This window comes from Gorilla gorilla, chromosome 1, assembly GCF_029281585.2.
Source record: "Gorilla gorilla gorilla isolate KB3781 chromosome 1, NHGRI_mGorGor1-v2.1_pri, whole genome shotgun sequence".
Taxonomy (NCBI): Eukaryota; Metazoa; Chordata; class Mammalia; order Primates; family Hominidae; genus Gorilla; species Gorilla gorilla.
The window spans coordinates 16,079,870-16,101,989 of NC_073224.2; the positions used below are offsets into that span (position 1 = coordinate 16,079,870).

Genomic DNA, 22,120 nt, shown 5'->3' on the forward strand with positions numbered 1-22,120 from the left:
CCAGCCCGCTGTCCCTGGAGAAGTGGAGCTGAGGGTTGGGGCAGCAGGCAGTTGGAGGAGCTCCCCAACCCCCACACCCAGTTGAGGCCGTGCCTCCACAGACTGCAGTCCTTGACCTCACCTGTCACAGGGATAGGGCTCTCTGCCCCAGGTTCCCGCATTGCCAGCTGAGCACTTGCTTCCAGGGCCTCAGCCCTCCCTGGGTTTTGGTGGGGGCTCTGGGCACACATGGGAGGACTGCATTCCCCCAGGACATTAAGAATCAGATGGACACCGGGGCTTACACCTGTAATCCCAGCACTTTGGGAGGCCAAGGCGGGCGAATCACCTGAGGTCAGGAGTTCGAGACCAGCCTGGCCAACACGGTGAGACCTCGTCTCTACTAAAAAAATACCAAAAATTAGCCTGGCGTAGTGGCAGGTGCCTGTAATCCCAGCTACTCAGGTTGAGACAGGAGAATCGCTTGAACCCACGAGGCGGAGGTTGCAGTGAGCTGAGATCACACCATTGCACTCCAGCCTGGGCAACAAAAGCGAAAAAAAAAAAAAAAAATCACCAGGTCTCAGACTCCTGGGAGACAGACTCCAGCTCCGACGTTCCAGTGGGATCTCAACCCCTGATACTGACCTTCCAATAAGAATGATATACCTTCCTTTTAAAATATATTTATTGAAATACAAAGAGTCAATATAAAGAAAAATAGAGGTCACCATACTTGGCCAGTTAGACCGCTCATAGGCCCATGGCTGCTGCAGCCATGGGCAGGACACAGAGGGAGTCCAGCCTCTACTGATACATCTGGGCAGGTTCACCTTCGCAGGGCAAGCCAGGGGCCATCCCTGGTATGCGAAACCTGGAGGTTTTCCAGGAAGCTGGCTGCTCCAGAGCTAGCTGTCAAGTCTTTAGCCCCACAGGCTGGTGCCCAGAGCCACTTCCACAGGAGCAGCCTCGGGTTTCACCCACACCCGAGGAGCTTCCGAGGCAGGAGGCAAGCAAGGTGAAGGGAGGGTTCAGGGTCCCACAATAGCAGTGAGCAGGGTCCAGCCATCAGGCCTCAGAGCCTCTGTCATGCCCCCTGCGAGACGGGCTCCTCCTGTCCCCACTGTGTCCCCGCTTCCTCCTCTTACAGCAGGGGGAGTTGGAGTCGGAGTCATGGTGGTGGTGCCTGGGCCTGGGGAGACCAATGGCAGTCACTCAGAAGAAGTCAACCAGGCCCCCACCCCCAAGAGGCAGACATGGACCAGGGCATACCTCTCAGGAGATGTGGGAGAAGAGGTGGCCTCAGCTGGCCGCCTGTGCTCTTTGTCTTTCTTCTTCTTCTCTTTCTTGTGTTTCCTCTTTTTCTTTTTCTTCTTCTCCTTCTTGCTTTTCCTGTGGCTCTCACAACTACAAGGAGGATACAAGGTGTGCCTCAGACCCTAGTCTTGCAAGCCAAGAGAGTGAACACAAGCAGGCCCCATCCAGGAGATGACGCCACCACCCACAAGTGCGTCTTTAAATCAGTTAAATCGAACTACAAATTCCACTCCTCAGTTACGTAGTCACGTGGACAGTGGCTACGTGGGTTATAAACAGATGCAATATCCCCATCTCCACAGCACGCCCCTGTCCCACCCCAGCCGTGCCCTTGGCAGGTTGACACCTTCCTACCTGCACCCACCAGGCCACTCTTGGGGTCAGGCCCAGGCTCACCACCCAGGAGAAGCCCTGGAGGTGCCACCCACGGCAGGAAAAGGCCCCGCCCCAGGTCCTGAGTGCCCTCCCACGGCACAGCCCCCGACCACTGCCAGTACTTAGGACCTCTCTTCAAGGGTGACCCGAGAAACTCCCCTAGAGAAAAACCTAGGAGTAAGTGGGACAGGAAGTAAAGTAGGGCAGGCCACCGGCCGGGCCGGTGCGCCAAGAGAAGCTGCCACCTGCCCGAGTGGGAGCCGCTCCGGTCCTCCCGAGACCCCCCCACCCCGGGGCACAGCTCGCCCAGTTGGCACAGCCTCACCTGCTTTCCGTCTGATCCTCCGCCCGCGGCTTCCTCCTGGCCGAGGCTGCCGAGGTCCCGGGCCCGCCGCTCTCTACGCGGTGATGCTGCGGGAAAAGCGAGCTCTGGGGAGGAGTCTGCAGGCCGGCCCCACACCACGCCCCGCAGCGCCCCCGGGAGCTCCGTTCAGTGCCCCCGCCCCGCCCCACCCCTGTTGGCCCCTGCTGCGGTCAGGCGGGGCGGGGGATTACCGTGAACACAGACAGCCCCAGTTTGGCGGCCTCCTTGTCCTCTCGGGACATCGCCACGCGGCCCACGGAGCCACTGCAGGGACATGGCGATGAAGACAGTACGGCAGGGGTCCGCCTCACCCGAGCAATCAATCAAGCCCAGTGCTGCCCTCCCTGGAAACCCGCCCGCACCTGGCGCTCCCCAGCCCCAGCAGCCGGTCCACGCCCTTCTCCTCGGGGTCGCCTCCTTCCCGCTTGCAGACCTCCGCGAAGTCCTGCAGGTGCGAGAGCACAGGGAGCGCTCGGGTCGGCCCCACACCCACGGCCCTCCACGCGCCCCCCACCCCGGGGAGTTACCTCCTTGCTCAGGCCCGTGGGCTGCTTCTTCACGTTCTTGTAGCCACTGCGAGAGGGCCGGGGTAGGCGTCAGGACGGATGGACCTCCTCCCACCACAGGTCCTCACCACTCCAGCCTTCGTCCTCAAGGTCCCGCCCGCGCGAGTCCCCGCAGCCCCGCTCCCGCCCAGCCCGACCCCCAGCCCCTACCCAGCCCGACCCCCAGTCCCCGTCCCCGGCCCCACCCTGCCCCGGCAGCGCCGTCCCAAGCACCGACCGCTGCTGTCCGCGGACACTCACAGGGCGGCCAGCAGCGCCTCGCGCTCCGCCTCCCGCACGGCTGCCAGTTCCTCCTCGCGGCTCGGGCCCGCGCATGGCGCCCGGCCCTTGGCGTACCAGGTGAGGTCGCGGCCCTTCTGCCAGCGGCCTACCGGCGCCATCAGCGAGTTGCCTGCGGACGTAGACGCTGTGAGTCCAGCGCCCGCCCGGGATCCCGGAGCCCGGAGCCCGCCCACCGCGCGCACCCACCCAGGTAGTTCTCCCGCTGCTTGTCAGTCTTCACGTCCTCCCAGTTGAACTGGTCCTGCCCGCCGCGCACGCCTCCGCGACTGGAGCCGAACATGGCGCCGGGAAGGCAGTTGCCTGGGGCCTGCGGCTTGCAACCTGCAACCCGCAACCCGAGACCCGCTACCCACTACCGTCGGACCCAAGCCCGACCCCGCCTCCGCGTCGCGCGCCGTGACGTCACTCCCGCCCCCACTCGGCTTCGCCGCGCGCGTCTGCGCAGCGCACTGCCCCTGATCTGTGCTCCCGCGCATCACCTTCACGTCGGCTTTGAGCGCCTGCGCACTGCGCCTACCCTGCCGGGCGCGGGAACGCCTCTGAACTGGAAGTTTAAAAATTGTTAAAACGGGGCTGGGCGGAGTGGCTCTCGCCTGTAATCCCAGCAAGTTGGGAGGCCGAGGCGGGCGGATCGCTTGAGGTCGGGAGTTCGAGACTAGCCTATCCAACATGGTGAAACCAGCCTGTCCAACATGGTGAAACCCCGTCTCTACTCAAATACAAAAATTAGCCGGGTGTGGTGGTGCACACCTGTAATCCCAGCTACTCAGGAGGCTGAGGCACGAGAATCACTTGAGCCGGGAGGCAGAGGTTGCAGTGAGCCGAGATCGCGCCACTGCACTCCCGCCTGGGCGACGGAGCGAGACTGTCTCAAAAATAAGAAGTTAAAATGGGCCGGGCGCGCGCGCGCCCCTGTAGCCCCAACGCTTTGAGGCTGAGGCGGGAGGATCTGGAGCCCAGGACATCGCGCCACTGCACTCCAACCTGAACGAGTGAGCCAGACCCTGTCTCATAAAAAAAGAAAAAAGAAAACACACAAGATGCGCCTAGTTAACACCGCCAATTGGTCACTGCTAGTCGCGATTCCATATCGGGAGCTTAACAAGGTAATGACCTTAATGATTTGTGGAATTTCTGAGTATTACCCAGTAAACTTCTGGATGAACCAGCAGCTACCCAGACACCTTCAGAGCACTGGTCCTATCCCTGCCGTGTTAAACTGAATGTGCACCCTAACTCCCATGTGAAATCATCACCCCAAGGCGTTGGTGCTTCGGAGGTGACTAGGTCATGAGGACACAGCCTTCATAAAAGGGACCCCAAGAGCTTTGTGCAGCTTTCCACTGTGTGAAGGCAGCAGGAAGGAAGTCTGCAGTCTGGAAGAGACCCCTTACCAGAACCTCAGCGTGCTGGGCACCCTGATTTTGGAGGTTGTGACGTACCCCTGCCTCCCCTTTCCACTTTCATTCCCAGTGCTGACTGAGAAACAGAGTCCCTTGGCCACTCTGTGACTTCGCCAACTGTATAATTTCCTCTGCAGACTTGAACCCGAGCCATAGCCATGAACGTTCCCAGGCACAGATGACAGTAACTAGGTTGTTGCTCAAAACACAGAAAGAAACTGGACTCAGCCTGAGCCAGATTCCTTAAACCCTCATATAAATTCCATTCACCAACCCCCTCCCCACGGACATACCTAGAGAGAACATTCATTTCTCTCGCTGCCTATTGCAAGAACTGCTGCAGCGCACTCTGTACAAAAGCCCCACGAATAAATGCTCTGGGCGAATCACCCTGGCATGCTCAATCTGTAGAATCCTAACCAGCCCCATCTCAGGATGGTGTGGGGCACTCCCTTGTGGGAACTCTACTGCCACCACTTTTGGGGCAATTCCAGCCACAGGTTGAACTGGATGAAACAGGTCTACTGTCCTGTGGGAAATTTGTTTCTTAGTGACCCAGTCCATGGGTCAGGCTGTTAGAGCAGGCTGGCAGACAGCCACACGTCTGGCTCATCTATCTACTTAGCAAGTACTGGCTGCCATCTCCCTCGTGAGGCGCTGCATGAGCTTGCATCATGGAGCAGGTGCATGGCGAGGGCAGAGCAGCAGGCCACAGCCAGGCACACAGAAGGTGACTGGCCAACTCCCAGGAAGGCTCCCTGGGGTGTAGGGCATCATCTCCTGGGTGCCATTGCAGCTTGCCAGGCCAGGGTGGACTTGGGCCATGTGGGCAGGGCCCAGCTATGGAGTCTGACCACTGACTGGATGTCAGGTGTGGTGGAGAGGGGATAGCAGGGCCAGGTGGACATTGGGCAGGAGTCCAGGACGGCTCTGAGGCTCTGGTCTGGGCAACTGTGAGGATGAAGCAGCCACCTGTCAACATGAGGACCAGGTTTGTGGGGAAGACCTGGTCAGTTTTGAGCCCATTAGCCTGACAAGCCGTAGGCCACAGGAGAAGGGGTCACCAGGGTGGAGGTTGCATCGCATGTGCCTGCTGGGTGGAGGCCCAGCTGGGGGCACTGGTCACAGTGGTGTCCTCTATGACAGCAGCGAAGCTGGACCCAGGAGGGTGGCGGTCAGGGAGTGGAGGGGCAGTGGAGATCCCAGGGGAACCCACTATAGTGGGAGGAGGCTGGGTAGTGGAGGAGGGGGCCAAATGAGTGCACAGAGTGGCCGGGCAGCTGGCTCTATATGCCACAGGGATTGAGCCACAACTTCAGAGACGGGGGCTCCAGGGAGGCTGCTCAGGAAGTAACCCTGCAAGGCAGAGTCCCAGGCAGCCACACAGCCCATCCATGTGAGGTAAGGCACTGCTCGGTCACAGAGACAGGGGCAGGGCCAGAGGACATCCCTTGCAGGCTCTTCTCAGCAGAGCTGAAGGCCAGCGGGATGAGCAGAGGGCCAGGAACAAGCTTAAGGGGCAAGGAATGGGCCTGCGAGGTGGGGACACTGCCCAGGCTCCTCAGTTATAAGCACTGTCATCACAGGGGCATGACAGAACACACTCCCATACCTCCCTGGCTATCCCAGAACACGACTGCAAGAAGTCTTTGTCGGGCACTCCAGGTGTCAGAGAGAGCCTGCCAGGTGGGACCCAGTAACATCCCAGGACAGGGACAGGAAGCAGTCTGGGCCCTGAGCTGTCCAAAACCTGGGCTGTTGTGCGTGTGGAAGGTGCCTGCACATTAGCTGGAGCTGGTCCTGAGTTAAATCAGCCTCTGGACAGATGAAGCAGGGTCCGTGGATCTCCCTGGGCTGTGTGTAACTGCAGTGCTCTGCAGACCCCATTAAGAGTCAAGGACAACCAGGGCTGGCTGCTCCTCTGGGGACCCTCCCAGGGCAGGACCTTCCCTGGGGCAGCCTGGGAATGCAGGGCCAGGGCAGGGAGCTGCAGGCTGTGGTCCAGATGGTCCTAGGACTGCCCCACCAAGGTTGATGCCTGAGTCCCAGAACACCCAGCCCCTCCTAGGAACCAACCTAAGGGCCACTGTGCTGTCAGAAGGGCAGTCACCTTGGTGCCCCTGAGGCTGGGAGGGCAGAGCTTAGAGCTTGGTGGTGTTGGGTACTGCCCACATGGTTGTCCACGTGCACCACAGCCCCAGAGCAGTGTCCAAAACCCACAGGTTTGATCTACACCAACCCTCACCGTGCTAGTCCACTGAGCTCTCTCTGTGCTTGAGCTGATGCCTTTCAGGGGATGAGCTGCCAGTCTGGGGCACACACCAAGTGGGGAGACAGACACAGACTCCAGGTGGCAGCTTCAAGAACGAGTGATTTAAGAATAGCCCTCCCATCTTAGCAATGTCCCGGGGTGGCTGGAGCCACGGTCACTTCTTGGTCCTGGTCCAGAACTGTCGGTAGCGCTCCACATGCAAGTCATCACTGAGCTCCTGCTCGTACTCCTTCCTCGACTGGAGCTGAGCCTCACGCTTCCGCAGCCTGGCCCGGCGCTCCTCAGGAGACAGGGTGTCCAGATCTATGGGCATCTGCAGGGGACAGACCAAGTTTCGTCCATGTGGATCGAGGGACCTTGAGAGCTACTGGGGGGACAGCCCAAGGCCTTCCTCTCAACTTATGTCTTCCATCCTATGCTAGCTTAATTTTCAAACATTCTTATTGGTCTCTCCCTTCAAAGCTTTCAATCTTTAAAATAAATTGTTCTGTGTTTTCCCCAGATTTGATGTTTTTAAAAACACACAAGGCCAGGCATGATGGCTCACTCATACCTGTAATCCCAGTGCTTTGGGAGGCCTAGGTGAGAGGATCGCTTGAGCCCAGGAGTTCAAGACTAGCCTGGGCAACACAGAGAGACCCCATCTCTACAAAAATATCTTTCAAAAAATTAGTGAGGCATGGTGGTGTGCACCTGCAGTCCCAGCTACTTGGGAAGCTGGGGTGGGAGGACCGCATGAGCCCAGGGGGTCAGGGCTGCAGTGAACTGAGATCGTGCCTCTGCACTCCAGCCTGGTTGACAGAGCAAGACCCTGTCTCAAAAAAATAAATTTAAAAAATAAAAACACACTACTGGTTAGTCCTATCTAATTTTGGTGCTTAGAGTCAGTTTTGGATCTAAGCCTTCCTCCACTCCTCCAACAACCACCTGCTCCCCTGACTCCTGTCATGTGGTACAGTGACCATAGCCACATGTCCATCCGAAGGCGACTGGTCACCAGCACCCCCACCACAGCCTCGACCCTAGCCCGGCACCTGGAAGCACCTGGAGAGGGAAGCTTACCGCCAGCATGCGCCGTGGCTCCCTGTAGCGGATGTGGATGGTGGAGCCATCCTGCTTCACCAGCAGCACGGGGTAGAGTCGTGCATAAACCTGGCGGTGCACACGAGTGAGTGAGGCCCTGCTGCTGTCAGCTCGCCAGGAGGATGCGTGCAGGCGGCGGAGTGCAGGTCCGGTGGCCTTCACGGTGCTCTGCCTCAGCCGGCTGCAGATAAACATTCAAGCTCTGGTCACCCGACAGTGCTGCAGCAGAGTGCCAACATGACTGAGGCTGGCTGTGATTGGGCACTGCCGGGCCACAGGAGACACTACCAGAGCTGGTGACCCGTGCCAGGGGCAGGATGAGCCTCGGGGCTTCCTCAGGAGCCACAGGCTGTGGTCAGAGCCGTTCTGGCGCCCTAGCCAGGAAGAGGCTGCCAGGCTGAGCAAGGGCACAAAGCTTCCAGCACAGGGGACAGTGGACAATAGCAAGGACTAGGGAGGATTAGAATGGCGGTTTCCTGCTGAAGAGAGGGGTTCCCTGGGGTGGCCCCTGACAGTAATCCCCAGGGACCTAAAAGTCCATGCTTACCCAAGCAGGCTGCCCACGGCCGCCATTCCTCCTTACAGCCCCAGTGGCACGTGGAGGTGGTCAGTACAGGCCCTGGCGTGCAACCTGCTAGGCAGAGAATGAAGAGATCTTTTTTAAAAGGAAGGTTCTTCCACCTAATGGTTTCTTATCAAATCCCAGCCCAGGATGCTTCCAAGACACATGTAATCACCACGCCACTCACCAACCTCTCCCAGCAACCCTTGGACTTCTCAGAACCGCCTGTAGAAGTTTTTCCAAAAGCAGAAGTTGGTCACTACTCCCAAAGATTCTGAGTCAGCCTGCGGCAGGGCCCAGGCTGTCTGTTCTGGGCCGTTACCGCGTCTGCGAAACCTCTCTGAATGGACTGCAGCCTCAAAAGTGGAGCTGAGGTCATGCCTTGCTTTCTAAGGTCATTGCTAGTTTTAATAAAAACTCAGTGAAGTGAGGATTGTCATGCTTGCTTAAAGGAGAATGGAGGCCCAGGGCTGCTTTGCTGTGACCTGGATTCCCATGGGAGTCTGTGCTGAGGTGTCCGAAGTAAAAGCCCAGTTTTCAATACTCAGATTCCAGGAGATGAGGCTGCACGGAGGCCGAGCGCCCAGCTTCCTCTGGCGTACCCCTGTCTCTCACCAAGGAAGAGACCTGAAGACAGGTCCGGCTGCCTCTAAAATGGAAATCCTGCTACGTGTCCTATGCCCACATCCCTCTCCCTCGGCCTCACCAGCACAGGAGCCTGGGGCTGGTCCAGGAGGGTCTTCGGGGAAAGCTCCCTCTCCTTTCCTGCTAGACTGCATGGGGACAAGGGCTCATTACAGGTGCAGCCCCCTGTCCCCTTCCCTGCCTCCCTCCCTCCCGACTCCACCGGGAGGGTACAGCGCCCCCCGCCTCTGTTCCCGGCCCACACGAAGCGCCAACCTGCGGTCGCCACAGTCGCTGCGGAGGGGTCTGAGGACAGGCGGTCCTGACTCCCGCTGCCCGGTGGAAACTAAGGCCAGGGACGAGGCCACGCAGGAGGTCAAGGTACACTCACTGCGTTGGGTGCTGCTGCGCTGCAGCCCACGACGTCACTGGCAGGCGCTGCGTCGCGCGGTATGACGTGTTCCATGGCAGGGAGAGGCAAGAGTGGGCGGTGAGACACGAAGATATACCCCCCGTTGGGCGGGGCCGGCGCGGCGTGATGTAATCTCGGGGGCGGGACGAAGCCTAGGTGGGCGGGGCCTGCGGGGGCGCTGTGGCGGTACAAGAACCCAGGCGGGGCCGGCGAGGAGGTGACCTCCGTTCCTACCGGGAGGACCAGGGCGGGCCGGCGAGGTCGAGGGGGACCCGCGGGTCTGAGGGAGGACGGAGTGGGGGAGTGCTGAGGGAGGACCCGGGGTGGGGAGCTGAGGGAGGATCCGCAGGGCTGAGGGAGGATCCAGGAGAGCTGATAGAGGTCCCGGAGGGCTGAGGGAGGACCCAGGGGTCCTGAGGGAGGACGCAGGGGGCTGAGGGAAGACTCAGGGGGGCTGAGGGAGGATCCTCGGAGCTGAAGGGGCACCAGCTGGGCTGAGGGAGGACCCAGGGGGACTGCGGGAGCACCCGGGCGGGGGCTGAGGGAAGGAGGATCCGCGGGGCTGAGTGGGCACCAGCTGGGCTGAGGGAGGATCCAGAGGGAGCTGCGGAAGGATCTGCGGGGCTGAGGGAGGATCTAGAAGGGGTGAGAGAGGTCCCAGGAGGCTAAGGGGAGAATCTGCAGAACTGAGGGAGGTCCCAGGGGGCAGTGAGGGAGGATCCATGGGCGCTGAGGTGGGAATCTAGGGAGGCTGAGGGAGGATCTGTGGGGATGACGGAAGTTCAAGGGGGGCTGAAGAGGCACGCAGCGGGCTGAGGAGGACCTGAGAGGCTGAAGGAGGATCCGAAAGGCTGATACAGCGGGGCTGAGGGGGGATCCGCGGGGTTGGCGGGGGCTGAGAAATGACCCTGTAGTTCACAGCAAAATGGAGTAATTTATGTCACAACGTAACCAAAATGGAGTGGGAAGGGCCCTAAGGAAGCAGCTGTCACGCATTTCTGAAATGCCAGCGAGGCTCGCTATTACCCTGTAAACAGAGCTTATTCCGGGCATTTCCACTGGCCTGCAGTATTCCAGATGAGATGTTTGGACCAGGGCAGGCAGATAGCATCGCCTATCTTCCTCAGCGAACCAGGGTCACTTTGTGCAATGAGTTCATGAGACCAGGGCCTTTGTTTTTTGAAAGTTACAAATAAGGAATGAAATCACTTTGTCAGGCCCAGACAAACAGGGCTGGGAAGAACAGGAGGCTCAGGCTTAGTGTCTGAGATAAGAATTATTCGCAAGGACTTTCAAAAAACCCCACAAGAAACCCTTTTGTGTCATTCACGGGTCTCCTACTTTGACAAAATTTAGACCATCTTTAGGACTGCAGTAATTCAGATAAGACGCTCGGAATAAACACTTGCCCAGTAATGGCAGCGCCACCAATGAACTGAGGACAACTTTGAGCTTTGGCGTTGGGCCCCTGGAACCAATGAACTCTTTCTAAGTAGCTTCTGTGAACCGCTCCCTTTTCGCTGATAAAAGTTCCCTTTTCACTGATAAAAAGTTCCCTTTACCCTTCCCTCGCTGGGAATGCTGGTGGCTTGCTGTTGTTGACGAAAAGAGTCAAACTTTGTAAAATATTTTAAGAGATATATTCTGAGCCAAATATGAGTAACCATGGCCTGTGACACAGCCCTCAGGACAGAGGTCCTGAGAACATGTTCCCAAGGTGGTTGGGGTGCAGCTTGGTTTTATACATTTTAGGGAGGCATGAGACATCAATCAAATACATTTAAAACCTACATTGGTTTGATTCAGAAAGGCAGGACAACTCGAAGCAGGGGTCAAGGGTGCTGGCTTCCAGCTTATAGGTAGATTGAAAAATTTTCTGTTTGACAATTGGTTGAATTTACCTAAAGACCTGGGATTAACAGAAAGGAATGTCTGGGTTAAGATAAAAGATTGTGGGTGGGGTGCAGTGGCTCACACCTGTAATCCCAGCACTTTGGGAGGCTAAGGCAGGCGGATCACGAGGTCAGGAGTTCAAGACCAGACTGACCAACATGGTGAAACCTCCTCTCTACTAAAAATACAAAAATTAGCCGGGCGTGGTGGTGTGTGCCTGTAATCCCAGTTACTCAGGAGGCTGAGGCAGAAGAATCACTTCAGCCCGGGAGGCGGAGGTTGAAGTGAGCCGAGATTGCGCCACTGCACTCCAGCTTAGGCAATAGAGTGAGACTCCCTCTAAAAAAAAAAAAAAAAAAAAAAAAAAAAAAAAAAAGGAAAGAAAAAAATATATATGATTGTGGAGACCAAAGTTCTTATTTGCAGAAGAAGCCTTCAGGTATTAGGCTTCAGAGAGAATAGGTTGTAAAATGTTTATCGGACTTAAAATCTATGTTGATGTTAATGCCAGAGAGGTATAATGAGGCATGTCTGACCCCCACTTCTTAGGGCCTGAACCAGTCTTTGAGGTTAAATTTTAAGAGTTCCAGGTCAGGCACAGTGGCTGACACCTGTAATCCCAACACTTTGGGAGGCAGAGGTGGGCGAATCACTTCAGGTCAGGAGTTCGAGACCAGCCTGGCCAACATGGTGAAACCCGGTCTCTACTAAAAAATATACAAAAATTAGCCAGGCATGGTGGTGCGTGCCTGTAATCCCAGCTACTCAGGAGGCTGAGGCAGGAGAATCACTTGAACCTGGGAGGCAGAGGTTGCAGTGAGCAGAGATCGCACCACTGCACTCCAGCCTGGGTGACAGAGCAAGACTCCATCAAAAAAAAAAAAAAATTTTTTTAAGAGTTCCCTGGCCGAGGAGGAAGTCCATTTAGATGGCTGGGGAGCCTTATAAATTTATTTTTTATTTTTGGTTTACACTTGATAAAAACTTCAGCCGAATTAAATTTAAAGTTTAATTGAGCAATGAATGATTCACGAATCGCGCAGCCCCCAGAATCACAGCAGATTCACAGAGACTCCAGCGCAGCCACGTGGTGGAAGATTTGTAGACAAAAAAAGGTAAATGATGTACAGAAATTGAAAGTAAAGTACAAAACAGCTGGATTGGTTTCAGGTTGGTGTTTGCCGTATTTGAACACAGTTTGAACGCTCAGCAGTATATGAATAGTTGAAGTGCAGCCTCGGATTGGCCAAGACGCAGCTATTGTTACAGTTGCATACTCCTGTTAGGTTTTCAATCTATCTACCTATTAAGCTAGGTTGCAGTTCATCCACAAGGACTCAAATATAAAAGTATGAAGTCCTTCTCAGGCCATATTTAGTTTGCTTCAGCAACTCCCCTCTTTTGGTCATTTTCTCAATTTTGAGAGATTGACCAAAACTTTAGTTGTTGTCACTATCACCATAGTAAATGTACTTATTTGCTCCTGAAATCCAGTGGGAAACAGTAGAACAGTGAGTTTTCCAAAGGTAGGAACAAAGACTGAGTAGAGGGTACCTCTTTATGATGGAACATCCTGTTTACAGGAGAAAAAACCTGGTCTGTTCTAGGATTTATGTGTATCCTTAGTTTGATTATGTCACATTTAGCATGAGTGACTCCATTTTAGTTTGGTTTGTCTTGTTGGGACCTAGTGCATGAGCTTAGTCCAAAACAATGGCTTCCCATAATTGTGTTTTTTAAAAAATTCCCCCTTTTTGGTCAGGTTCTTACTTAGATGAGAGTGTGACCAAAACTCGGGGCCTTAGCACCACTCTGTTACCATCATTTTGTGTTTCTGGTGTCAGCACATCGTTCATAGGTTATGGTATCCTCATGGTCACATATTTCTTTCAGCTCTTTCATTCCAGTTGAAGAGAGACCATTTGACGTTCTAGAGATAGCTGCGTGCAATCATTTAAAATCTTTGAGAGAATACAGTGCACCAGGGAGACTATTATTATGCCTATTGGGAGCATAATACCAAGAGTTTGGAGTATGCTCCTTACCCAGGGTCCCCATAAACCAAACCACCTAAAATAAAATAGATTAAAGAATGAGTGAGATGAAGGGTCTACTTGCTTGACTAAGTGATCTTTTCATTAATCTTCTACAACTGAATTTTTATAATCTACATTTAATGTATTCCTCCATAGGCCACAGCTGCCAGCAGCTGCACAGGTACTTTTCTATTTAGCTAATTCTATTATTTAGCATAACTTTCACAAGAGAATTTAAAGTCTGTTGTGTAACGATAGTCTTTACAGTAGAATCTGCTAGAAAGCCTATTATGAGGGATATATTTCTAGTTATTGCCTATTTTATTCTAAACCATGGAAAAAGGACCTAACAAATGATGTCCTTTTAGAAAAGTGTAGGCCCCCTGACAATGTTCTCTTTAACCCATGATGTGGGTTAAGAGGAGTTTTTACTGATTATGAGGAAATATATGTACAATTAAAGTTTTTCACCTACATTGGGCCTTCGTCTTGTCTTTATCAAAGTATAAGGTTATTCATGTATAAGGCTGGCTACAAAATCCTTCACAAATAAAAGTATACCTTATAACTGAACATAATAGAACCCCTTTTCATTTCTATTATTCATAGAGGCATAAACAAGGAAAAAATATTCAAAGATAAGAGTCTCATTATAGAAGTCTTGATCCATGATCATGGGAAAAGCTGTTCACATCAAGGATGCCATCTTCTTCTGGGAAGAAACTTTCTGGGTTAGTTTTACCTTAAGGATTCCAATGGGTGTACAGTTCCAAGAGTGTAGAGGGACCCCTCTCAGTTGTTTATGAACCCAAGGTTCAAGGTTCCAAAGTTTTGCTGCAGTGTAGAAGGACAGTCTTTCTCTGATGTTCTCAGAAGAGTCAGTCTTCAGGTTCTGGATTGTGAAGGGGTTGATTGTCCTCAGTGAACCATAAAAAGTTTTCTTTATCTGGTGAAAATATACTCTGGCATAATAATTAGCTGTTATAACATAAAACATGCATTGAAAATGACAGTGGAATGAAATTCATTTATACATGTTTAAATGACCCATCAGGTAGCCAAATGTACCTGAAGGTTTGATTACCTTCCCAGGAATATGGAACCAACCATTGGTTTTATTTTTTATTTTTATTGTTTTTGAGACGGAGTCTCACTCTGTTGCCCAGGCTGGAGTGCAGGGGCATGATCTTGGCTCACTGCAGCCTCCACCTCCCAGGTTCAAGCGATTCTCCTGCCTCAGCCTCCTGCGTAGCTGGGACTGTAGGCACCCGCCACCATGCCCAGCTAATTTTTACATTTTTAGTAGAGACAGGGTTTCACCATATTGGCCAGGCTAGTCTTGAACTCCTGACTTTGTGATCCACCCACCTCAGCCTCCCAAAGTGCTGGGATTACAGGCATGAGCCACCACGCCCAGCTGTGTTTTTTTTTTTTTTACAAGAATCATCTGCTTATTTATTTTACAAAGTAATTATTTAAATTGAGTACATTTGGGCACAGTAGATATTGGACATGAAAAGTATTTGTATCAGAATGGGCATCAGAAAAATAGCAACTCATCTTACACATAATAACTAGAAAATATTATTCTGTCTGATCATTTAAGTGTTACAAATCCTGAGAATGTTATACACTGAACAAATTAGGTACTACCTTAAAATTAAATCTTGCTTGGAAATAATCCTTTAAAAATGATCTGAGGTACAAATCATCTATGTATTAAACGTGAGTCTTTGACATTATACAAAGAGTTTAAACAAATATATCAATTACAGGTCAGTGGCTCTTAAAATAGCTACCAGTCAGGTTCAAGGACACACTGTTCCACAATTTCCCATAAGCTGGGGTTTTCCATTGCAGCCTCCACTTGCTCTTTGTTGTTTATCTGCATACTTATATCTTCTGTTGAGTGGGTTCCTTCAGAAATGTAGATTTCCAACTTATGTTTAAATGGTAAACACTGCTGACGTTTTATTCTTAAGCACAGCCCTATAAGAATCGCCAAATATCAATGAGGTACTCTTGGTGTAAACTTGATAATAACCAGATAGTCTTCTTCATTTATCTCCTGAACTTCCATATAACTTTCCGTTACCAATTCCAGTTCTTCTAAAGTATTGGGTTTTTCTGGGTCCCAGATAGTTCCAATCAAATCATAAACCTCTAGCACTTTCTCTTCCATGATCCGGGGCTGCCGGGCAGCTCCCCACTCAAAGAGGCCCGAGAGCCACAGGATTCTGCTCAGTGTCCAGGAAAGCAGCCTCAGCTCTGCCATCCCTGGCAACTGTGGAGGTATTGGTTTTAAACAGTTTTCACAATTTACAAGTTAACCACATCAGTATATTAAATTTGGGTCATTTTATCTTTTCCATGATGAGTCATAAAATCCAGAACCTTTAATAACAAAAGCCTTAGAGTCTCAAGAGGGACAAGGTGGCCATCCTGGTTCTCCGTGAGTCCATGCTTAACACTGGACTTATGTCCTCTTGAATACCAGTTGTTTCTCCAATTTATCATAGGTAATTTGACTCAGACCTTGGAGTTCAAATTGTATATCTAAACAATTTTCGTATTGGCTGGTTTAACATGAAAATCTGGCAAAGTATTTTCTTGGAATTTCAATAATTTTTTCTTTTTTTGAGACAGAGTCTCACTCTGTTGTCCAGGCTGGGGTACAGTGGCATGATGTTGGCGCACTGCAGCCTCCATCTCCTGGGTTCAAGTGATCCTCCTGCCTCAGCCTCCCAGCTAGCTGAGATTACAGACTTGCACCACCATACCCAGCTAATTTTTGTATTTTTAGTAGATACAGGGTTTTGCCATGTTGGCCAGGTTGGTCTCGAGCTCCTGACCCTGTCAGGTGATCTGCCCACCTCGGCCCCCCCAAAGTGCTGGGATAACAGGTGTGAGTCACTGTGCCTGGCCTGTATTTAATTTTTTCTGTTCCACTTGAGTTAGCAGTTTTATGCAAGGGAATTTGGTTATTTCTGTCGTGTATAATAACAACATAATAACCATAATTATGATTGACAATATATTAGAATTTGAGAAATCCTATATAATTTTGGAATATATATTATTGTCCACTAAAATATAAACTGAAGATTATACATTATTTTTATTTTGACAATGCTTCTATGTAACTTAACATGTTAAATAATTCTGTTTACCTCTCTTTTGGAGGCTTTAGGGGCCCTCTGTAGCATTCCAAAGTTAGAGGTTAGAAAAGACCATTTTGGGGCCAGGTGTGGTGGCTCATGCCTGTAATCCCAGCATTTTGGGAGGCCGAGGTGGGTGAATCACCTGACACCAGGAGTTCGAGACTAGCCTGGCCAACATGGTGAAACCCCGTCTCTACTAAAAACACAAAAAATTTGCTGGGCATGGTGGCAGGTGCCTGTAATTCCAGCTACTCAGGAGGCTGAGGCAGGAGAATTGCTTGAACCCAGGAGGGGGAGGTTGCAGTGAGCCAAGATTGCACCATTGCACTCCAGCCTAGGCAACAAGAGCGAAGCTCCAGTCAAAAAAAAAAAAAAAAAAAAAAAAGACCATCTTGGGCTGGGTATGGTGGCTCACACCTGTAATCCTAGTAATCCTAGCACTAGCACTTTGGGAGGCTGAGACAGGCGGATCACTTGAGGTCAGAAGTTTGAGACCACCCTGGCCAACATGGTGAAACCCCATTTCTACTAAATATACTAAATTTACCCAAACATAGTGGTGCATGCCTGTAGTCCCAGCTACTTGGGAGGCTGAGGCAGGAGAATCGCTTCAACCCAGGAGGTGGAGGTTGCAGTGAGCCAAAATCACACCACTGCACTCCAGCCTGGGTGACAGGGCAAGACTCCATCTCAAAAAAAAAAAAAAACAAAAAACAAAAAACAAAAACCAGAGAGAGAAAGAGAAAAGACCATTTTGAAGATGAAATTTGATTTTTGGAAGACTATTAAATATGTTAAAGGTTTAAGGCCAGGCACGGTGGCTCATGCCTGTAATCCCAGCACTTTGGGAGGCCAAGGCAGGTGGATCACCTGAGGTCGGGAGTTCCAGATCAGCCTGACCAACATGGAGAAACCCTGTCTCTACTAAAAATACAAAATTAGCCAGGCGTGGTGGTGTGTGCCTGTAATCCCAGCTACTCAAGAGGCTGAGGCAGGAAAATAGCTTGAACCCAGGAGGTGGAGGTTGCGGTGAGCTGAGATCGTGCCATTGCACTCCAGCCTGGGCAACAAGATCGCAACTCCATCTCAAAAAAAAAAATGTTAAAGGTTTAAAACATTTGATATTATGAACTAGAATTCCGGTTTACCATAAGTCATTCATTTAGCCAAAATGATGACTCAAACATTTTTCAAAAGGCAAAAACCTTTTACTCATTAATAGAAAGAAGACTTACCTTTCCAAATAATCTGTCTTGTGTATTCCCCCCTCCCCTTTTTTTTGGTAGTGTATTTAAAAGGCAAACAAAATCTTTCATTATCTTTCAATATTACATGAAAATTTTGTTCAAGAGAGAAAGCCAAATTTCACCCTTGCATTAGTGTACTATTAATGTCAACCACAGTTTTTAATATAACCTCATAGACAAATGTATCCAATCTTAATCAGTTTGACCATAAGGTGAGATTTTCATAAACCTTTTATAACCCTTTACAAATTTTTGTTAAAAAGCAGATTAGTGCTTTAAGAAAACCCTGTTGTACTTTTATTTTGACATTCAATTTAGGGAAAAAACAAATAATACCCCTTTAAATTTAGTCAATATTTTGACACATAGAATTTCTTTTACAAGGTTAATTTTTACAAACCTTCCACGATTTCTTTAAACCTTTAATTTAATTTAATTTAAAACAATCCCTTAACCCTCTAAAGTAGGCAAAAATTTATATTCCCATGCCCTCTTATAATCTCTTAACCAAAAACACATTTCATTTTCCTTACACACCTCGTAAAACCTATTTTTTTCAGTAGTTTCAATTACATGTTATAATGGTAATTCTTAGCAACTTTCACTTTTGGTGCATACATTTTCTTTTACGAATCCTTTCACAACTTACACAGAGCATCTATGACATGCTTGGATTTTCTGACTTGTCTTAAACATCCCTCTTTTAAATAACCAGTCATTTTACTTCAGGACAAGAATTTAGCTTACAAGACCCTTTCTTATATAAAGACTCTTTTCTTTATAAACTTCTTTTCATAGCTAGGGGGCATGGCTAATTCCACATATTCCCAGGCCTTATTTAGAATTTAATGTCTCCAAAATTATTTGAACAATTTTCAAAAGTCAAAGCAGTATATGACCTTAAGGCATTAAGGAAACCTAATATCTGACCTGCATAATTTAGACTAAATACTAAATAATAAATATCTGACCTGCATAATTTAGACTAAACACTAAATACATAAATTTTAGGCTAAAATAAATGTCTTTATTTTATTAATAATTTTTTTTCTTGGAGGCAGAGTCTCGCTCTGTTGTCCAGGCTGGAGTGCAGTGGCATGATCTGGGCTCACTGCAAGCTCCGCCTCCCTGGTTCACGCCATTCTCCTGCCTCAGCTTCCCGAGTAGCTGGGACTACAGGCCTGCCACCATGCCTAGCTAATTTTTTGTATTTTTAGTAGCGATGGGGTTTCACCATGTTAGCTAGGATGGTCTCAATCTCCTGACCTCGTGATCCGCCCCTCTTGGCCTCCCAAAGTGCTGGGATTACAGGCATGAGCCACCGTGCCGCCTGGCCTATTTTATCCATAATTTTTAAGCTGTTTTTATTTTCCAAAGATTACTAAAGTTACATGAATAAAAGGCATTACAGTTTTTATTTTAAAATATTTAAGTGCTTATTTTTGTTTAAGCCAATTAGAGCTCTTTTATATAAACATTACACACACAACAACACATATATAACTACACAGACAGACTGAAGAAGATTACTACAGTAGTTGTAAGATTTTTTGCCAGTTTTTAAGTTTCTTAATTGGATTATTCACTTTAGGGCGGAGTCCTTGGAGGAACAGGGCCAGGAAAGGGTCTCTGGTACCTCCTGTTTTTCCCAAGGAGCTCCAGGCTGTTAGAGCCTGAATATCTGCTTTTAATTAAGCTGACTTTTAACCATAGAACTCTTTAATAAAGTCTTTCTAAAATTTCTTATTACCTGACTTTAGCCAGGCCAAATGGCTGATATTTCTGGCTTTTAAACTTTACCAAAAGTAACCTCATAGGTGCTCTGAGAAGGGAAAATTCAAGACAGTTTGTGGAGGGGAAGAGAATTTAAAAATGGCAAAGGTCACCCAAATATTAATCAGAAAGGCTCATCCCTTAATCTAGGGATTGAACCCTGAACCCGGGCCGCCATTCTGAAAAGAGAAAGCATGGCCACATAATTACAAGGTCAAGCTCCCAAGGACATAACTGACCAATTTGCTGAGCCATCTTGAAAAGTGGGCTTATGGGCGTCCTAAGCCTGTGTTCTATCCTAAGGTACCCCTCTTTATGACAGAACAACACAGAAAGACACGCAAAGCACACCAGATTTGCTACAGTTTAAGACCAGCTTCACAAATCCTTTCTTCCATTAATCAAAATTTACAGAGGAGATAAACAGTGATTTTTACCATTCATTCAATGAGTTTGCACAGAGAGAGAGAGAGATCAGAAGTCTGACTGGTAAGAAATTCTTACCCTTTTGCCGGCATACCAGGCTTCTGGGTTCTCTTTCCCTGAGTGGCCCTAATGACCCAGCTGGCTGCACCATAGTCCTGGGGGCCAAGACACAACACAAAGGAAAATTTTCTTTTTTCATTCTGGCCAGAGCAAAATATGTGCGATAAAACACAGACATTAGCCACTCTGCTTAGCAGCCAATATCAAACTGGCAAGACTTAAATTTGCCCCCAGATGGGCCCCATTGTCTTTAATCCAACCTCTGACTAGGGGTTTCAACATATGGTCTCTGGGCAAGATGGTTGCCCTGAGTAACAGAAAAGATAGGAAAGGAAAGGTAGAGAAATAAAAGTATTACCCATGGCAGGATGGGGAAGGTGAAGAGCTCAGGAAGGCCAGAGCAAGACCGACTCTTTGCAGCAATACTGCAAAGTTCAGGCGGCCGATTGTCAGTAGCAAAGATATCTTTTCCAGCAGTCCCATCAGCTCTCAAGTTTCCCCATTTGGGAGGAAAAAGCTCCCTATGTGCCACTATCCTGTACATACATGCCTAATCTTGTCACCCACAACCATCAGCAAAGAGTGCAAGGCAAATTATTCCAAAGAGAATAGCAGTTAACATTCCATAGTGCCTAACCCGTTCTTAGCCAAAAGGGACTTTACTGAGAGCCCTCATTTTAAAATGTACTTCAATGTGTTGCTCATTCAGAACATTCCACTGTAAGTTATCTTTAGTAAGATTTTGCCATTTCTGTGAGACTTTGCTGCCTCCTAGGCCTAATGTGTAATCCGGAAGGAACTCAGTTTTCCAGAAATTAAGAATCTTATTTTTACCTAAAATATTGGCTTTATTCTCAGGTTCTCTTAATTAACTTAGCCAATGATTTTTCCTACTTAAGTGCACAAGAAAAATGAAACAAAGGGGTAGAACACAAAAATTCCTGTGAATTTTCAAAATCCAAATTTTATAACCCCTGCAATATTACTGCTTACTACCAGTTTGTTTCTGATTCAGTCATATGTAAAAGGCCTCTAACTGGATCAAAGCCAGTTAATTCCCAGATCAAATCCATTCCTGTACCCAGCCCAGTTTGTGTCATGACTTCCAAACCCAGTTTGGATCAGGAATTTGCTCAAAGAAACTCAGAGAGCTCAAAACACAAATCTGTGGAGCTCTGAAATCTGAGAGCTTACCCACAATCCTCAGCTGCTCCAAGAGATCAGTGGACACAAGTGGGTCCTGCAGGTACCATGCATATTCACTCAGCACTCCTGGGGGTTGCTAGAGGCTCTACCTCGAATCCCACTTCTGACACAACCTGATAAAAGAAAAACTTCAGCCAAATTAAATTTAAAGGAGTTTAATTGAGCAATGAATGATTTGTGAATTGGGCAGCCCCCCGAATCACAGCAGATTCACAGAGACTCCAGTGCAGCCACATGGTGGAAGAAGATTTATAGACAAAAAAAGGGAAATGACGTACACAAATCGAAAGTGAGGTGCAGAACGGTTGGATTGGTTACAGGTTAGCCTTTGCCTTATTTGAACACAGTTTGAACACTCAGCAGGGTATGAATGGTTGAAGTATGGCATCTGGGATTGGCCCAGACTTAGCTATTGTTACAGGTGCATACTCCTAAGTTTTCGATCTTGTCTACCTATTAAGCTAGGTTGCAGTTCATCCACAAAAACTTAAATATAGAAGTATGGAGCCCTCAGGCCATATTTAGTTCACTTTAACACACTCTTCTGTGCATTCTGAATTATAATCCTCATTTCTTCTCATTCCCAAGTAAACTCAACATATTTAGAGATAATTTTCTCTACATTTTTTTTTAGGTTGACAGTTTCAAAGCAGTTTGCAGGGATTTCTCTTTGTCTTTAAAAACTCCCTTTTGTCCTGATTTTCCTCAGGTGGGCTATGACTTTCATAGATGCTGAGTGGATTAAAACAAAGAATTTTTCACATTATACTCTCAGAACACACTTTAAAAAAAAAAATCTTTAATCATTGGCTATCACAACATGCTTCTGACACCATATGGGGATTTCTCCCCACACACTAAGCAAGCAGTCAGTTCTGCAGCGGATAGCAGCTCGGTTTCCTTTGTTCAGTTTGACTCTACTTGAATGCCAATCACAAGCCCCAGGTTGCTTTAGCTGTATTCTGGCCTACCAGCTATAAAGTATGGATCCTAGGACCCCCTCTGGATTCGATTAATTTGCTAGAGCAGCTCACAGAATTCAAACACTTAGGTTTCCTGGTTTATTATAAAGCATACAG

General features: G+C 49.3%; 2 protein-coding genes, 2 long non-coding RNA genes and 1 pseudogene across 15 annotated transcripts; 1 reads left to right on the forward strand and 4 right to left on the reverse strand.

The window, feature by feature from the left end:
* Positions 1 to 649: 649 nt before the first annotated feature.
* On the reverse strand, positions 650 to 3,888 carry C1H1orf35 (chromosome 1 C1orf35 homolog). Of its 4 annotated transcripts, none has more exons than XM_055373568.2 (8): positions 3,363 to 3,888; positions 2,842 to 2,992; positions 2,563 to 2,608; positions 2,398 to 2,480; positions 2,227 to 2,299; positions 2,001 to 2,082; positions 1,252 to 1,386; positions 650 to 1,171 (listed from the first exon to the last, which is right to left on the reverse strand). In XM_055373568.2, exons 2-8 carry the CDS (start codon positions 2,979 to 2,981, stop codon positions 1,011 to 1,013), a joined length of 720 nt encoding a protein of 239 aa, XP_055229543.1. In that variant the 5' UTR covers positions 2,982 to 2,992; positions 3,363 to 3,888; the 3' UTR covers positions 650 to 1,010. The 4 variants fall into 4 exon arrangements, with proteins under 4 accessions (XP_055229543.1, XP_055229547.1, XP_004028580.1 ...); XM_055373572.2 differs by having other exon boundaries at positions 1,997 to 2,082; XM_004028531.4 differs by having other exon boundaries at positions 1,997 to 2,082; positions 3,070 to 3,371.
* A 1,044-nt stretch (positions 3,889 to 4,932) lies between these two features.
* Positions 4,933 to 7,059, forward strand: LOC129529223 (uncharacterized). Its single transcript, XR_008674686.2, has 2 exons — positions 4,933 to 5,687; positions 6,509 to 7,059. It is a non-coding gene; the product is annotated as an uncharacterized lncRNA (long non-coding RNA).
* MRPL55 (mitochondrial ribosomal protein L55) lies at positions 6,640 to 9,287 on the reverse strand. Of its 9 annotated transcripts, none has more exons than XM_055373589.2 (6): positions 9,104 to 9,287; positions 8,910 to 8,976; positions 8,395 to 8,428; positions 8,189 to 8,272; positions 7,621 to 7,822; positions 6,640 to 6,871 (listed from the first exon to the last, which is right to left on the reverse strand). In XM_055373589.2, the coding sequence occupies exons 4-6, from the start codon at positions 8,212 to 8,214 to the stop codon at positions 6,713 to 6,715; spliced, it is 387 nt and encodes a 128-aa protein (XP_055229564.1). In that variant the 5' UTR covers positions 8,215 to 8,272; positions 8,395 to 8,428; positions 8,910 to 8,976; positions 9,104 to 9,287; the 3' UTR covers positions 6,640 to 6,712. The 9 variants fall into 9 exon arrangements, with proteins under 9 accessions (XP_055229564.1, XP_018887015.1, XP_018887032.1 ...); XM_019031470.4 differs by having other exon boundaries at positions 8,391 to 8,428; XM_019031487.4 differs by having other exon boundaries at positions 8,189 to 8,275; positions 8,391 to 8,428.
* A 2,735-nt stretch (positions 9,288 to 12,022) lies between these two features.
* Positions 12,023 to 21,357, reverse strand: LOC134758726 (uncharacterized). Its single transcript, XR_010134237.1, has 3 exons — positions 21,030 to 21,357; positions 19,854 to 19,930; positions 12,023 to 14,146 (listed from the first exon to the last, which is right to left on the reverse strand). It is a non-coding gene; the product is annotated as an uncharacterized lncRNA (long non-coding RNA).
* LOC134758724 (cytosolic iron-sulfur assembly component 2A-like) lies at positions 14,143 to 16,579 on the reverse strand (annotated as a pseudogene).
* Positions 21,358 to 22,120: the final 763 nt, after the last annotated feature.